Source organism: Haliaeetus albicilla, chromosome 4 (genome assembly GCF_947461875.1).
Source record: "Haliaeetus albicilla chromosome 4, bHalAlb1.1, whole genome shotgun sequence".
NCBI classification, from domain to species: domain Eukaryota; kingdom Metazoa; phylum Chordata; class Aves; order Accipitriformes; family Accipitridae; genus Haliaeetus; species Haliaeetus albicilla.
In genome coordinates this window covers 25,159,072-25,176,747 of record NC_091486.1, presented here as the reverse complement: position 1 = coordinate 25,176,747, position 17,676 = coordinate 25,159,072, and the positions used below count along the sequence as shown (strand labels likewise).

General features: G+C 42.7%; 1 protein-coding gene across 1 annotated transcript in view; it reads left to right on the top strand.

The window, feature by feature from the left end:
* The window catches only part of CHN1 (chimerin 1), a 106,046-nt gene that overhangs the window by 82,900 nt on the left and 5,470 nt on the right, over nt 1-17,676 (top strand). The window contains exons 8-10 of the mRNA XM_069781476.1: nt 4,135-4,219; nt 15,947-16,120; nt 16,817-16,894. Coding sequence (XP_069637577.1) covers nt 4,135-4,219; nt 15,947-16,120; nt 16,817-16,894 — 337 coding nt within the window. The remainder of the gene's footprint in view (nt 1-4,134; nt 4,220-15,946; nt 16,121-16,816; nt 16,895-17,676) is intronic.

Genomic DNA, 17,676 nt, shown 5'->3' with positions numbered 1-17,676 from the left:
GTTAAGCTATTTTTCCCCATGTATAAGAAAATGTCTTTCAAGTCTAAGCAAAATACTGTCCTCCTATGTAAGATCACAGTAGTTAAATGTTTGTTATACCTTGCCGATGTTGTGGGAGAGTTCAACATAGAAATGCCTAGGTCTAAGCCCAACATGAGACTCTCTTATTACCTCAGACTTGCAGGACAGCTTAGTAATAGGATTTTATCTAGTTTTTGAAGCAGGTATTTTCCTTTAAAATTATCTAGATTTTTCTTTTAAAATTAATACTTCCCCTGGCATTTCACAAATTAAGATTAAAACCAGTTTATCTTGCTCTCCTCTCACCTATTTTCCACATTCTTAAAAAATCATTCACAGTTGAAGCCTTATGGAAAGAGGGAAAAAGATTTTTGGGGCGGGAGTGAGAATGGAAGGGTTGGGAGATATAAAACCACAGTTGGCAATCCTGCTCTCTCACATTTTATAAGACAGTAAAATCTGCATATGGCAGATGCTCTTTTTATAAGGGGAAAGAAACCCCTTGTAATTTAAGTCAGGATCTCTGGGACTCTGCTGGGTGTGTTTTCAGAAATTTTTCTGGAAAGCATGTTTTAGTTTTGAAAACAAGCAAGTCACTTGGCAGATTTTTAGAATGGGGAATTAAATATAAAAATCAGAATGCTATATTAAACAGTGTCATGTAATAAATGCAGTATTGTTTGCAGGTGCTGGCTCTTGAACTAGCAAAGGGATGCAAACGTGTTTCTTTTTAGCATGCTGCCAGGCCACACTCTGCAGGATGAAACAGGATTAGAGACTGTTCTGACCTCAGAAGACCAATTTTTTGCTGTTTTCTGGCATCACTTACTGTGTCTGATTTCATTTCCAGAGATGGTGTGTATTCAGACCAGCACAGGGTTAGACATCCAGTTCCACCCCATGGTAGTGGGAAGATTAACGCTCCAGCACCACTGAGCTCTGGGAAAAGCCAGCACCGCTTAGGAACCCCAAAAGAGGCTTCAGAGCTGATCCTGCTTGGTTTTGTACACCGGGGAGGGAAGGACATTATGGCCTTTGGGCCTCCTAATTAATATTGCCAGAGAACCTCCCTATTGCGTGTCAGACAAAGGACAAAGCAAGGTAGAGCATTAAGGAACACAGAAAAACCTACCATCACTTAATTTGTTTTGAGTTTGTAATCAGTATAATGGATAAGAAGGAGTAATTTGGATGGGGCAATGTAAAGCTGAGCAGGCTCTGGATGAATCTTCTAACAGAGAAGTTAATTTCTTAACTGATGATATGGAAAGGCATTTCAGTATTTGGATGAAGCCTGGATGCATGGCATGAGAGAACTGTGCTAATGATGCTGAGACAATGATCCTGAAGGGCAAAGTCGATCTTGGTCTTGTGAAGGGTGACCAATCACGCAGTGTTGGTAGGGAAGAGGAAAGTCTGTTTTGTCCTTGTCATTTTTAAGTTGATGATGAGTCATGTAAACTTCTCTGAGGGGTGAGCTGAGAGCCAGGATAATGTCAGGGGAACTGGCTGGAGTAGAAAAGGTAATTTATTTATTTTTTATCTAGGTGGATAGTAGTTATTAGAAACATAAGAGAAATTGAGCTCAATAAAAAAATAATATAATAATAAAAGAAAAATGAAGGGAGGCAAAAGGTTGGAGTGGCAGATTTGAGATGTGGTAGACTCTGCAGAAGAGTTCCTGGAGAGAGTCAGGAGGAGGAGGTGGAAACGTGCAGTCCATGGTGGGGAGCAAGATGCCAAGAAGGAGGGATGTTCACCACTAAAACAACAGCCAGTTTAGAGATTGGGCACCTGAGGTTTGGTGAGCAGCAGCGCTGGAGATGGCCCTGGAGAGACCAGGATAGGACCCCAGCACCCAAGGAAGGCATTAGAAATGCTTCAGCAAATGGCACATTTGGTGAATTTGATGAATTGAAATTAGCAAGCAGAGAGGCACAGGATAATATCATTCTTTTTATTTGGCAAGAAATATTACTGTGTCAGAATTTGTTCTTGTTCTGCCTAACGAAAGAAGCTTTCAAAGAACAAGACAAAATTCCCCCTCCTCTACAATCAGAAATATTAAAAAACCAAAAAACCCTAAACTCTTATAAAACTGAAAAGGATTCTGAAAAAAGATTATTTATTGCTCAAACTTTTGAACTGTCATTTTTATTTCAATTTTCCTCAACAGGAATTTTGAGAAATATTTTAAATAAGTGTTTGTAGGGGTGGAACATTCCTTTGACCAAAAATAAAAGATGGTAACTGAAAAGAAGCTTTTTTTTTTTCTCTGAGAAAGTTCTGTTAGTCCTGCAGGCATTAAAGCACAGTGTTTTGCTTGAGGATATTAGAATGTGCTTATTCTGGGAAGGGAACGCTGCCAAAGACCTGGAAAAAAACCACAAGGCTGAGGAAGAAAGCCAAGAGGATGTGGGTAGTGCAGGTGGGTAATGGAGAAGAAGGTGTGAAAAATCTCTTTGTGGTGAGAGGAAAAAAGAAAATGATTATTACAGCTGCCAACAGTCTTGTCATCGTTTGCTTTGTAGAAGTCAGCTGGAGCTGCAGGGAGAAGGGACCTCGTGGAATACATTGCACCTTCAAAAGGCGCGTGGGAGTGGGTGCGGACAGCAGCTAGCACGGCTGGGGGGAGGCAGCCTGTGCCAGCGCTGGGAGAACAGGACACTTTGCACCATTGCGCTTCCTCCGGAGGTGCTCAGCAGGGTAGGGCTAGGGGTGATTATAAGCCTAGCTTAGCACAGACGCGCACGTGAATTACTTGGTGAATCAAGAGCAGCTTTCCAGACTAACACAGCAATCTACCTTACTGCTGCTTCATGGGCAGCAAATGCTCAGGAGGCTGCAGACCTCCCCGTGGCCAAAACCGAAACGTGGTCTGAATTGCTGGGTGCTGCTCTGGGTTGTCACTTGTTCGAGGTAAGTGTCACCTGGGATCCAGCTGCTGCTGAGATCAGTGGTGCAGGGAACGCTCACCACCTCAGTCAGGCCACTTCGTGTTTTGCTATTTATAACCAGAGCTCTGCGTGGATGTCAGGCACGCGTGTTTCCACCAGCTCCTTCTCTCTTCTGCTCCACACTGATCTGACCGGGCAGTGCACGTGCATGAGGTTACTGCCTGCTCTGATACCCGCTCAGTAACTCTGGAGAACCGAGTGACTTAAGCCTAAGGCATTTTTACTACATTTCACTGCAAATTTCATTTCTTTATGACCATCAGTTACTGATTTTTTTTGTCAGCCTCTCTATTCTAAATAGAGGCACAAAGCCTTTTATGCTGGCTGAGGAAGTAATGATTTTCACTGTAAAGAATCCTGTGGTTTCCTACAGCACGAACTTTATCAGAACAAAATCAGAAGCAGCTAATGGTGGCTGCAGGATTTGTAACAAGCATGTGAGCTGGGATTGAAAGCAGCATTGGGTTTTTTTCTTCTTTAGCTTTCAATTTTTTCCTGGTTCACTGGATTCTTTTTTCCATTTACTAGATTCATTTGGATTTTCAATACATAGCATTAGTCTGAAGAGAATTAATTTCCTTTTAAAGTTATTCTAAACTGGAAAGTCCCTAAGTGCGTTTGCAGTATTTCTGTGTAGCACTGGTATTTTTGCCTGGCAGGACTCCCTCCGCCCGAGGCAAAATCTTGCAGCCCCCTACGCGTTTCACACAGTACCTTATGGAAGGGAGGGCAAAGCAGAAGACATTTTAAATTGAGAGGCGAACTCTTGCGCAGTTGCTGCAAAAGCCTCGCCTCATGGCCAAAATCCTGCCCAGACGGAGGGATGCCAAGAGGCGGGAGAAGGGCTGTGACCTCCCATTGCTCCTCTGCCCCACGTGGTCTGGGAGCAGACCCCCCCAGACCCGGTTCTGCTGCCCTGGACGGCTTGGGGTGGAGAGCTCCTGTTTCCATAGGTCTGCAAGAGCCTTGGCAGTTAAATCTTTCTTACGTTTCTTTCTTCCTTTCCTGCGGTCATAAAGGGAAGCTTCCAGAGACTGCACATGGTGCCTTCGAAGAAGAGGAATTCTGCCTTGTTTAGACACATTGATATGGATATCACTGATATGAAACAGTTGGGTTATTTTCTGTAATTTTCCTTTCTGCTACTGTCTTCCAGGTGCACACGTTCAGGGGCCCGCACTGGTGTGAATACTGTGCCAACTTTATGTGGGGCCTCATTGCTCAGGGAGTAAAATGTGCAGGTAATAGTCATTCAGTCTTCTTTTCCTAAGACAGTCCTAATGTTGTTACTATTTAATGTGCTGCCTGCTCCACCATAACGCCGCGTGGCAAGGGTCCGATCTGGCCCTTGTTAAAATCAAAGAAGGAAATGTATCCCCTCTGCTGCTGAAGGTTTCAGGTACCTGTTCCAGTAACATCACTGCAGTGATGCAGATCACCTCTCGAGCGCTCACAGAGGGGAAATGATACTCATCATTAAAGAATTCATTCCCTCCCCCCTTTTAGAATGGAAGAGAAAATAGGTAGATGCGTTGTTAGCTTTGTTTCTTTTATACCACTTGTATGTATTGGTAGGTGTGAGAGACTCACTGAGGATCTCGATGTGCAAGGTGGGCGTCAGCAAATTTCATGCTGCCACCATGAAACAGGCATTCAGGTTAATTTTACGTACCAGCCAGCAGACTCCCAGCGTGCCGTAGACCCTAAGTTATGTCTCCTACTTGCAAACTGAAAAGCAAGTAAGAAAAGGGATGATGAATAAAGGATGTGTACTGAAATGTTACATAAACATTCAGGTGCTAGTAGAAATGTATTACACACATGGGTATCACTGCAGGCATTTCTAGGATAAAGCCTCTCTGAAGTAAAACAATTTGACAGTTTTATTGATATGATTCTTCTGAAAAGAAAGGACAGTGAGCTTTTTTCAAAGGCAAAAAGAAAGGATCAAAGTGATCAAAATAGTTTACCGTATTTTAAAAGTATTTTCTGACATTCTAGCAGGCAACCACATTTATAAAAGTGGTGCAAAGAAATGTTGATGTATGAAGACCTGCCTCTGTTGCCCTGGAAACTGAATTTTCAAGCTAATTTAAGAAAATCTCCTCTGTCTAAAGCTTTCTGAAGTCTTATCTCAAGCAAATAAGAAGGCTTTTTATCACAGAACTGCAAAATAATGTAAAACTTAAAATAATTTGTAGCCAAATAGGATTGAAATGTTTTAAAATCCTTCTCCCATAATTACGTGAATGCGATATTCTGTCGTTATCAATAGACTCTGCACTGTCCAGGATGTATTAGAGAGTGCAGCTCTGTTTTAAGAAATGATTATGTAAAAATGCCATTTCCTTTCCTAGTATTTTCCCCCTACTAAGTATTTAGGGTTGCAGCCACGTCCTTCACTTATGAATGAAGATTGTTAGTACTTTTTACTGCTCTTGATTTTGCACAGGGGGTACAGCACTAGAAGAGAAAGAGGAAGCCTAATTTTGTTCTTGAATTGTTTTCTTATTAAAGTAGTCATTTTTTGATAACACATGAGCCACTAAGTGTCCCATCTTCTTTCCTCGCCTGAAGTAGATTCCTCAGTTTTGGCATTTAGGAGAAATACCAAGTATTTTTCAGATTTATGTTAAGTAACTTTGATCCAGAAAATCAATAAAAAACAAACAGTATGAAGGCTTGCAATGCTTCATGGCACTGTGGAATGAACAAATAACATTGCTTTCATAATTAAACCCAAAGTGCTTATGATTTTGTACTGCCCCCCACCCCTTTTTATTTTTTTACTAAAGTAGAGCTGATTTTCTGGTTTTATGCAGATTTTTCTAAATTACAAATTTCCAAAAGCTTCCAAAGTCTGGTTTTCTTTCCTCCTTATGAGGATGGTAATAAGTACTGCATGTCTCTTTCTCCTCCTTGCAGTGTAGAGGAACATATGTGTATTAGATGACTTCATAGGTTCAGAAACTATAATTAGGGCTTTCTATCTTGTGTAAGGTTTCGTATCGCCATTGGTAGTTTCCAGTAATTTCTATGATCTTATTTATATTTTAAAATCCCATGTTGTACAACCGCACTTCCTTGCTGAAGTGTCAGTGAGGCATTGGGGCAGGGGGAGGCTGAGGTTTTTTGGACCATGCTCAAGGTCATTGGGTACAACCAGGTAAGCTGCTGATGTGCAGCATCATCAGCCAGGGTGCAAGGAGGAGCAGGCGAGGAGCCGTGTGGTGGCAAGGCCACCGAGCAGCGCTTCCGCAACCTGGCAGGTCTGCTTGCTGCAATGTGTCCTGCGTGGCTTGCTTGGGGTTGAGGAGCAGGAGAGCCGGGCTTTCCCAAGGGCATGGGTTGCAGCCGAACCACCTCGCTTGTCCTCCCCTCACTGCAAGGCTAGCTTTTAGCCACTGGCCAACCTCAGCGATAGCTGACGGAGAACTAGGGGCTTCCCAGATGATTTCATTCTCATAAATTTCATAGAAATCAGCAGCTGGGTGGAGGAGAGGGGCTCCAGACAGAGCCCCGTGGAGGTAGAGGCGGTAGGACAGGCTCAGCAGTTCACCAGTCTGCCTTGTCTGTGCCTCACCTTCAGCAGTGTCTGCCTTCTCCCATCAGCTGAGGCTGTACAAGCCATCAGAGCCACAAGCTGTACAGATCTGGGCATTTTGGAGGAAAGACAGAGGTGCACAGATAAATAGTGAAGACCTGTGTAAGCAGTGTTAACATGCTAGTGTGGAAGAGCCCAGGCTTGAGTGCCATGAGTTTGGCTGAGTTTACATGGGTCTTGGAGTGTGGGTTTTTGTTGTTTCTTTTTTTTTAAAAAGTAATCATTTTGCTTCTGAACTGAGCCATTTTAATATGGAAACAATGAGGCACAGTAAACGAGGAGCCACATGAGGCTGTTGCTTTTCAGAGTGCATTTGTACTTCAAAAAAATTACAGCTTTTAGCAGGAGGCAGACCACTTGCATTCGAATGGGGTTCAATGCCACTCCAGGGAAATCCACAAAATCTGTTTGGTGGTCTGTATAATCATTTTATTGAAAATACCTATGAGCAAAACTGCACTGATCATATGTAATTTTATACTTTTTAAAGCACTTGCTTTTTATAGCAAACAGTTGCACATCTCAAGAGGACTCTCTTTACTGTACAGAAGTGATAAGTTTAACAAATACAAATGGATTAGTCCATGAGCTACTCTCAACCATTTTAAATCCTCTTCTCTGCAGAAGCACAAAAACAAGCAAGAAGATCAGTGTGGGACAGTCCAAGACTGGACCAGAAAGATAAATGTCACCCATTTCAGAAAGGAGGACGAGCTGAAGGAGAAAGTGGAGCTTATTTCTAATGGCTGATAGCTTAGTTTGTTACACAAACTAAGTCGATCCTTTGAAAAATAATAAGCCAGGACTAAACACTCATAACAGTACACATGCCATAGCAACCAGCAAGGATGCCTTAGCAACTTGAACTGCCTTGATTCATGCTCTGTTGCAGTCCAGCATGACTGGATGTGTCCTTCTCTGCCAAAATACAGCCTTGAGTGCATTCAGTATCTTGTCAGGTACAGTCCTGTATGATTAACCCCTGGAAGATGGATTCTCCCTAGCTTATCCTTGTTTGGGTTTCACAGCAGACAAAGAAGGAGGAGTACGTCTTTTCCTTCCATAAAGACAAGAGGTAAATGTAGGCACCGTGTTTGCCACCTGAAGGGTGGTTATTGGTTGAAGTAAGGTGTTGGCTGTCATCTTGAGTACAAAGGTTTCAGGATTAATGCAAGCCACCAAACATGGGAAGACTTTATTGTCTTCCAAAATTAAGACTTTGAGTGATGTCCAGGATTTAGGTCCTATAGGAAATGAATTGGTGGGCTTAGTCTGACTTCTGCTGGAGGTACATCCAGCAGAACAGGAATAATGTCTTTATCCTTAAATGTTATTGTCTCAAATTTGATCATTATTTCACCAATTTCTTCAAAGACAGATTTGCTTTCTTAGAGTGAATCCTTGTAGTAGGCATCTGCCCTACAGCCTCAGAGGGTTGTGCTTCCAATTTTTGCATCCTAGCCACAAGCCCTTAAAATTTCTGAGAGATGAAGACTCATCTGTATGCAAGGAATATGCCTTTTCTACTGGCATGCTCCATCTCCAGCGTGCTTTCCTGCAGGCTTTTGCCATAAGTAGAAATGACTGAAGAAGTGTTTGAAATTATAATGCCACCAGCTTGTGTAAACATTGAAGCTCAGCAGAAGCTAATGAAGACGTAAGAGTTTACCCCCACTCAAAATCCAATGCATGAACTTAAAGTGTATTCTTAATTACATTCCTCCTGTGTAAGGCTCCCCCAGACTCACAGGGCTCATCCCATTGACCAGAATGTGTTCAGGAGAGAAACTTTAACAATATCCAAAGAAAATTTGCAGATATGCACCAGGGGGTTCATTTTATGAATGATACAAACACATAATGCCCAGTAGCATTAACGGAGAATAGTGTGTGTTCTCAGAGACTAAAGCATGGCATTAATGATGCTGTTAAGTGTACTACACAAGTAGACTTGTAGACAAACAGACTAGTAGACTTGTCAAGCTGCTGCATGTGTCCTGTCCCTTTCCCGAGCCCATCAGAACTGTTTAAGTTAGTATATAATCTCCCCCTTCCTCTGTACCCTTTTGTTCTTAATGAATAAGTGATTTAATCAGAAGATTTTTTGGAACAGGCTGGTTTAAGAGCATTAATTGGCTTATCTTGAAGGAAAGATAAGGGGTTTTTACTGTATTTCACTGGATGCTTTTGATAGTGTTTGGGCTGCTCCTTTTAAAACCAGGCAACACCACCCTCTGAGGCTGTACGTGAAGCACCATTTCTGCTGCCTGGATAGATTTGCTCTGAACTATCTTAGCCTGCCACCCATGTAGCAGTTGCCTATCTTTTGCTTTCCTTGGAGTAGGTAACTTCTCTCTGAAGAGCTGATAGAAATAAACTTGCAGCTGAACTATCAGTGTGGTGGCAACCAGCTGCCACTGGCTGAGCCCAAGCAATATTGCTGCCAGCCCTGACCACGGTAAGCCCCAGGAGTTCATTTTCAGAACAGTTGAAGTACAGTCTGAAAGCAGGATTGTTTTGTGAATTACTGCTAAGTGTTTAATTTCCCCATTTCATCTGGTTCCTTCTCTAGCGACTGAAAAACGTACAACCGCCCCATTTCCTTTGCTGTTTTGTTTTGCCTTGCTATTAAATCCCTCATGTTGGACCCCTGTGTTGCTCCACTAGTGTGTAAGGATGAAGGAGACAAAAAAAGAGCCTGCCCATCCTCAGGCATTAGCTGTGCAGGGCACAATGCTCACATTTCTAGTGCCTGGAAGAACAGCTGATGCTCTCGTGACAGTAACGCAGCTAAGGGGAAGGCAAGGTGTGCTCATCATGTTGCCCACTCTCAAGGTATTTTGCGTGCCTTGGTCGTAATAAGCTCTCATTCTGCCCACACTTGCACCTTGAAAACACATCCAAGCTTCTTCTGAGATGTGCTCCCAGATTCTGCTGGTTTCCCTGACCCTATAGGGCACAGGCAGTCGGCCCAAAAAGTGAACAAGAGCAAAGCAAAACCACAGAGGTCAGGGGACTGTTTGGAGAACAGTCCCTGCCCACCTCAGGCAGGTGGAGATGCTGTTGGAGGAGATGCACGCTGCCTGACAGGCTGTTCCACCAGCTCAGGATCTGGTGGTGTTCCTGTGAGGAGTGAGCTCCAAAATTCTGAAATGCTAATCAGGCAGCAGAGCCTTGCTTCAGAGCCGTTCCCATGGGGAAGCTATTCTGGAGCTATATATTCTTGAAACTGTAAGTCCTAAAAGCGGCTTTATCTCCAAGCCCACACAGACCTAGAAGCCTTGAGCAAGCCAGCGGCCCATCAGGGGAGCTGTCGAGGAGGTAGGCAGGTGTCGTGGCAGGAAGCCAGGGAAGCTTTTGAACAAACTGATGCTGATCTTTCAAGACTTCCATCAGATCAGACCATCACCACCAAACGTGTCCAGCTTTTGGAGGCACAGACATAGGTATTCTTTTGATTTGGGGTAAGGGACGATTGGCTTGTTTAATGGGCTTTTTTTTCTTTTTATTTCATAAGCCCTGATTTTTCTGTAGTATTAGGTAATTTTGTTGCCAAGTAACTAGCTGCCCTCTAGAAATTCCTTCCTAAAGAATAATGTACCCTATAGCGCATGATACAGTAGTATGAATGATAGCAGGTTTGGGGGAGGATACACGTATGTTTGGAAGCAATTTTTGCCATGGCGCTGCTTAATAAAGTGGCTTAACACTCTGGTGGGACCAGGGTTACTTGCAGATGTGCGTTGCACATTGACAAATGGCATGTACTTTAAGGCAGTGTAGCAGCTCCAGTGTTGCCGCCCAGGCTGGAACAGCTCTGCCAAGAAGAAGGAGGAAGAGGGCAGACCTTCAGAGCACCCCCCTGCCTTGTGTATGGAAGCACAAAGTACAGCATGCGAGGCCAGTGGGGTTGCTGTGTTCACGTGCTTGTTCGCACACGCTGCATCTGAGAGAACAGACGACATTGCTTCCCCTGCTGCAGAAAAGAGCATTAAATTATTAAAGGAAAGCTACTAGCTCATCATTGATTTATGAGAGCAAATTCCCTTCTAACCTTTTCACCCTTGCAAAAGTAACAATGCCAATACTTTGTGCTTGTGTAGAACCCGTCGTCTTCACCTGTCGGCTTACCAAAGGTGAGGGTGTTATCCCGTCTGGCAGTACCGCAGTGGACCTGCCCGAGGCAACGCACAGCACCAGCGCCCCAGCTCCGCACTCCCCACCCTCCCACGCTTGCCAGAAACCTCTGAAGAGTCTTTCAGAACTTTTTGTACATAATGTAAATCTACCGTTTAGCTCTTAAAGCTGCTCCTCAGAGTGACAAAATGCTAAATTTCCATTGGGATAATTCAAAAATATAATTAGAGTGATGTGTGTAGCATATGGTATCATTCCAGTGGAGCATGATCAGCAGCCATGTTAGCCAGTAAATCATAAACCAAAGGAAATCTAAAACTGACTAAAGTCAAATCAGCAGTATAACAAAAAGCGGCAGCTAAGTATATTTTAGTCTCTGCAAATATTTATAATGTGTGCTCATGGGGTGGTATTAACGTACGTATATCTTTTGGCTCTGCTCATGCATTAATATGAAGATGTTATTTGTTCTTTCAGCCCAGTGAACTAACATCAGTATTAGCTGTTTCTAAAACATTACCAAACCTTTTTCTAGGCATCATAGGAAAGTATTGTCCGGCTAGTTTTAAATTTAATATCTCTCATAGAAGTAATGTCACAGCCCACCTGAACTCCTAGATCAATATGCTATTAAAGTCAGGGCAGCTTATCACAGACTTTTAAACCTGTCATGTAAAATTAGTCTTCTTTTTTTTTCCCCCCTAAATTTCCAAACTTCCTATAAACTCTTGAATTTATGACTGCATTTTTTGGGGGCACATTTGGTATATTTGAAAGGTGGCCACAGTTTGATAGCACTGTAAAAAGGAATAGTAAGCGTGAGAAATCATCTCTGTATAAGGTGAAATTCTGATTGACTGAAGTCAGCAGAAGTTTTCCTATTGACCTGCCAGGGTTCACAACTGCATCTTTTAAATCTGTCCCATATTATTATAGGATTTATCAGCAGATACAGTGCTTTAGGGGGATTTTTCTTCAGCTTCTCACCAATTTGTATAGCCAGCCAGCAGGTAGGCTCTGATGAACTTCTGTAAGAAATGGATAAGGCTCCTGGTTACTTTAGATCCGGAGTAAAGCTGCTAACGCCATCTTAGCTATTCTGGATTTATTTTGATATAAACAAAAGTAAATAGACCCAAAATCTGAAATCAAATGAATCCTCTTGGTCTTCACGTACCCAGCCAAATCATGAAGCTCATGTGCAAACAAGGCAAGAAGTCCTGAGACTTCACCACGTGGCAGCACAGAGAGATTCCAGACTTGGCTTTCTTGTTTCTTCCTAGTTGATTCTAAAATAATGGGTTTCGAAGCTTTCATGAAGCATCTGCAATGAGAACAGAGGACATTTTTATTTAATAATACGCAATTTGCAGCATAATTCCTATCTTTTAGTACTAACAAGTAAGCCGAGTATAGTTAGACTAAAAGGCTGGCACATTCCCAGTGGTCTGTGGAGAGGAGGACTGATGTCCTCCTGCCATTGTGCTTTTTACCTTGTTGGAGTTAACAAGACATCATCCTTCATCCTAAGTTATCAACTGAACCAGAGACTAGTGACGGAGACATGGCTCTTCTGCCTTTCATGAAGTATTGTTAGCTGTGGAGAGGGGCCCACCTGGTAGGAAGCATAGCATTGGGGAGTTTCAGCATCTTTGTTGGAAAAAAATACAATTTTTCTGTTGCAAATTCACTGGAATCTCCTAGAAGTATTTATTGATGTGGAATTGCTAAAGTAAGGTGGTCTCCTACGCTTACACAAGAGGCAAAGAGCCTTGATTATTAGGATACCGCACAGCCCAATAATATTGAATGTAGTGCTCATGCATTTTCTAAGCATTAAGTATCTGAAATATTTCTAGGTTTTAAATGTTTCTCAGGAGTGTTTGTAAGCCCTTGAGCAGTGGGGCTGATACATGAAATCTAATCAAATGCAAAGGAAGAACAAACGAGAGAGGAGAAAAGTTAACTTTTGCATTTGTAATTATTATTCTGGTATTAATGAGGTCAGATCCAAAGCCTGTTTGAATCTATGGGATTAGCAATAACACAGTTATTTTCAGAAGCAAGGTTTTCACATTGAAAACATCTCTGTAAGTTAGATATTTTAATGAAATGAAACTTCCTTATATATAAATATAATTAGGATGATCTCAGTGAATGCGATAATTATTTTAAGTCCAGTATAAGGTACTTGGAAGCATGTTTTTCCTTTTTTTTTTATATATTTTAATTATCCTTGGATTCCCAGAAACATAACTCTGAGATATATTGCTGTCTGTGTGAAGCAGCTAATTTGCACTCACGAAATTGCTTGTGAGTCTTCATGAGTGAGATGCTGCCATTCCAGCCTTGTAGACATCATTTTTGACAGACATACTAGGGCATTTCCTGCATGTTGGAATAGGTGCTTCTTGCAGCAATTTTAGGAATTCTGTGTATAGTAATTATATTTGCATTTGTAAATACTATTATTGCAATGTTAAGGTTTCAAAATAAAGGAAATCAAGAATTAAGATTTCCTATGTGGTCTTAGTTTGCTTCCCTTCTGTGTGTGCATTAAGATGTTGCCTCTAATTATTTGACTACTTATTATTTTTACTGCACAACTTCATCTTTATTCTGAAAGCAGAATGGATGGTACTTGCTTAGTAGCACCTATTCCATATTTTGTCTTCTTGTTATTAAAAGTGCTGGTCTTACTAACAGCACAGTATTCAGACTTCACACCGAAGACGAGTAATTTTTCCTCTGCATTTCTGCAAACATGTGATGAATTTGTCTCTACAAGACCCAGAGCTGCTTCTTCCCATGTTAGAGTTGAAGCACTGAGGCACTAAAGGGTTCAGGTCGCATGTATCTAATGAATTTGGGTTCCTAATTTAAAGCACAGAGGGACCTGGTTTTTCAAACTTCAGACAAAATGTAGCACTGGGCATAGACATTTAGAGTGTAGGTGGAGCGCCCCTTGCCTGCGCTGGCTGGCATGCTCAGAGTTTCTTCCTTCCACAGCCCAGAACCACAGGCAGGGTAGATGCTGTGCATGAAGAGGTGGTGTGGTCATGCACCTTCCCACCTGGGGTCTTAGACCACTTGATTAAATGTGGGATTTAATTAAGTGCTCGGGTGAGAGCAAGTGCTTTGGCTGTTACTATTTCCTCTCTGTCACGAATGAGGCAACTGAGCAAACACTGAAGGAACCCAAGTGACCAGACTGAACTTCTGCACGCCTGGAGGGACAGTGGTTGAGCCTGCCACCGCCCAGGGCTCCAGGACAACCAGCTGTGACGTGCAGCTTCTGGGGCGAGCCCAGAAGAGGGCTGCGGGTCAAAGCAAGCCACTGAGGCTGACCAGGGTGGGCCCCCGTGGTACCCCCGGTCGTGCTGCTTGTTTGCAGGGTATTGGCCTGCATGGCTTTGCCCAAGGTGGGGTTCGCAACACTAAATCACAACCAGGCGGGAAATTCAACATTCCCAGCTCCCTGTCTTGTGTGTTAACCGCTCCTCGCAAGGAAGGGAGTTGCTCCTGCACAGAAATAGCTAAAGAGAATTTTAATTGGCCATTTCACCCGGATCGGGATCTGTGCGAGTTTTGACTGATTGAAGGTGACATGCTGAACTTTAATTGCAACCAGAGATTGAATGTTTTACAGAGGATCCTAAGTGTCAAAGCTGGTTGCTTTACAGGCCTGTTAAGTAAACAAAGTGCTTTTAGTGGCAGGCTGCAGCTGACTTAGTGGAAATAAAACTTAGCAATGAATTCTAGGCTTTACTGGTTTGGAAAGAACAAAGTCAAATAATCTATATAGCATTAATGAAAATACAAGCATTGGCAAAAACAGCAGGAAGGAAATACGAAGGGAATCTGTATAGACAGATACTCAGTACTGCAGTGGGAAGGGTAAGTACAGATTTTCATCAAGGCATTGATCCTTCGAGCTCCTACGTCCCTTAATTCTGCAGAAATCCAGGGGACTCCAAATGGCAATGCAGCGAGGTACAGAAACGCTCGCAGAACTGGAGTCTCGGTGTATACCGAGTGCATGTCAGAGCATGGCAAACGCCCTGACTGCGGAGTGCCGCCTTTCTTGCTGGTTGCTGTTTCCTCTCAAGCACCTGTGAGTCTGCGTGGCAGAACAGGAGAAAGGGCGGTGAAAATGGAGTCACTGGGAGCAGTGCGGGAGGCTGCTCCTTACACGGGCCTGCTGCCTGGTAGTGTTGATCGCAGTGTGCGCTTAGCTTAAAGGGGACTGTATTGTTCTTCCCATCTTCACTGTATAGTTGGTGGTGTTTTCCATGATTTTTCCTCCCCACACCCCGAGCTTTATGTTTTGAGTCATTTTGAGGCAGAACAAACATTTTTCTATAACCTGATTTCAATTAAGTTTCACTTAAACTAAATCTATCTCCTTCTCAGTATGTTTACAATAAAGCTGTGGTGTTGTTTGTTTATGTTTAAAAAAAAACAGAACAAATTTTTCCCAAGTCATTTTCAAAGTAAATAGCATTGTTTTGGTGCTTGCCAACACTTTGTTTCAGAAACACGCTGTGAAACGGCATCAGAATTGCAGCTGCTGTGACTTAGCAAAGTCCTTTGTAAACTGCTTGGCAGCAAGAAAGCACCAGCCAGCTTGGTGACCCCTGTGCCTGTTTTTCAGCTCCCCTCCAAGGTGGGGAATGGGCCCTGTTACTAGCAATGCTAAGCATGGGCTGCCGCACCTGGCAAGAGCATGGGGGTCCCTGAAGTGGGTCAGATCTCGGGCCTGCCTTGCCAACATGTGCTGCAGAGGGGTTGTAGCCTTCCGAGACCCAGTCCCTGCCTTCGTCTCCCCCAGGAGGTGTCTTAAGTACCACAGTCCAGGACTACATTAAAGCTGTAAGTGTTAGGAAATCCGCAGCAACTTGAGAAGAAAGTTTAGATCATGATAGCAACGTATGTAATAATGGTGGGGAACGTAACTGGCCCGTAGATCCTGATTTGAAAAACCGTATAGAAAGTTTGTCACTTTTTGTGTTAGCTCCTCTAGGGATAGAAGAAATGTCTTGGGTAGAAAATCTGTCTGTCTTCAGGTCTGTCCCTACCTCGCATTTGATGGTTAAGGGGTCTCAACAGAAGTAGTAGTTGCGAGATCAGGTCAGATCCTGCAGGAGCCGTACGTACTCCACAGTACTGACCTCGGGATGCATTTTCACCGAACACCAGCCTAATCAATTTTTCCTTTTTCTCTCAGATTGTGGTTTAAATGTGCACAAGCAATGTTCCAAGATGGTCCCAAATGACTGCAAGCCAGACCTGAAGCATGTCAAAAAAGTGTACAGCTGTGACCTTACAACGCTAGTAAAAGCACACTTCACTAAGAGACCAATGGTAGTAGATATGTGCATTAGGGAAATTGAATCTAGGGGTAAGGCATAGTTAATGGACTTTTGTTGCTTTACTGATAATCCGTTTAGATTGATCTGGGTCATCTGGGTTTCTGCTGAATGTATGATTGCTCAAAACAGATTTGCACAAGACATTTTATGACTGCCAATTACCCTGCACAGCTAATATTATACCTTGCATTATTCCATGGTTCATACCCATTTATAATTTTTATAGATTCTGCTAGAAGTTGCTTAATGGACAATTACTGCTTTATAGTTCTATATTGGCACCTATCTTTCCAGTAATATTTTTATTTTAAAAATTAAGTGAATGTGCTAAAACAAAGTCAGTTACTGTTGATGTGTTCCCTCTTGCTAGTTCCCCTAGCCCACACTGAGTATCCTTTTCTAGAATCAGAGTATTTGTTTTCATTCTGAAATAATGACTGAACATCAAGTATGCTAATCTCAGTTATTTTTTAATCGGTTGTAATTGGTTTAATATGTTTCTTCAGCTCTGACATAATTTAGTGCTATTATAACAAGGCAGCTAATGCAAGGGTCAGGGTTAAAAGGCCAGTATAGGATTTCATTCTGAAAGAAAAGCCTGATAAGGCTTTTAAAACGTGTCTGCTTTTTCTGCCTTAAATGAAGAACCTGGCAAAGGAAGAACTGGATGGAAGGAAGCTGTAAAATTAAGGCTAATTTTAATCTTGTTAAAATACTCATTGCAGGTCTTAATTCCGAAGGACTATACAGAGTCTCAGGATTTAGTGATCTTATCGAAGATGTCAAAATGGCGTTTGACAGAGGTACAGTCTTTCCTGCGTGCTGGCATTTTGTGCTGATGTATTAAATATAAACAGTTTTTCTGCACAGACTCTGTCTGTCTCATGCTCCACTGCATCAGTGGTCTGAAGGAGTCCAGCGGCTGTGCTACCAGAAGGGGAGTCTCCCCATCAGAAAAGCGTATCAGCTTCACTTTGGCCTTCATTACCAAAGTCTACTTTTCTCCTTCCATCAGTATCTGGGCTTCAGTAATGATGTGCATAGGAAAGGACAAAGCTTTCTGAACTACTGCCCTAGTTTGCAAGTAAAACTACACTTAGGGGGAGGGGGAGGGATAGAGGGCAAGTGGTCAAGTGCCTTAAGAGGGCTCTGCAACTTAAATCCATCTTTCTGGATGAAAGCTCCAAAATAATAAGATGAATACAATAGTGCAAACAAAGTTTGAATTATTACAGTCCAAAAGAAGGTCAGTGAGAACAAACCCTTCTCTCTGAGAAAAGGCAGTGGGAAAATTAAAGGCTTTCCAGCTGCCGTCCCCCTATCCCAGTAGAAATCAAGGCCAAAATCCATGCTGGAAACTCTCTCTCCTGTTTCTCTGGAGGACTGGACCTATTCAGACAACATCTGCCTCCTCTGCAGCATTAGCAGGGTGGAGATGCACTGGAGAAGCCAAGTTCTGGATCTGTGTCTACTGCAGTGAGGAGTAGGTAGTATGCTGTAGCTAAATGGTGAACACATGTTTTTCCTGTGTTCAGGAAGGCTGTGGACTAAGTTGGTTTTCTTTCTTTTACTTTTTTTCCCAGAC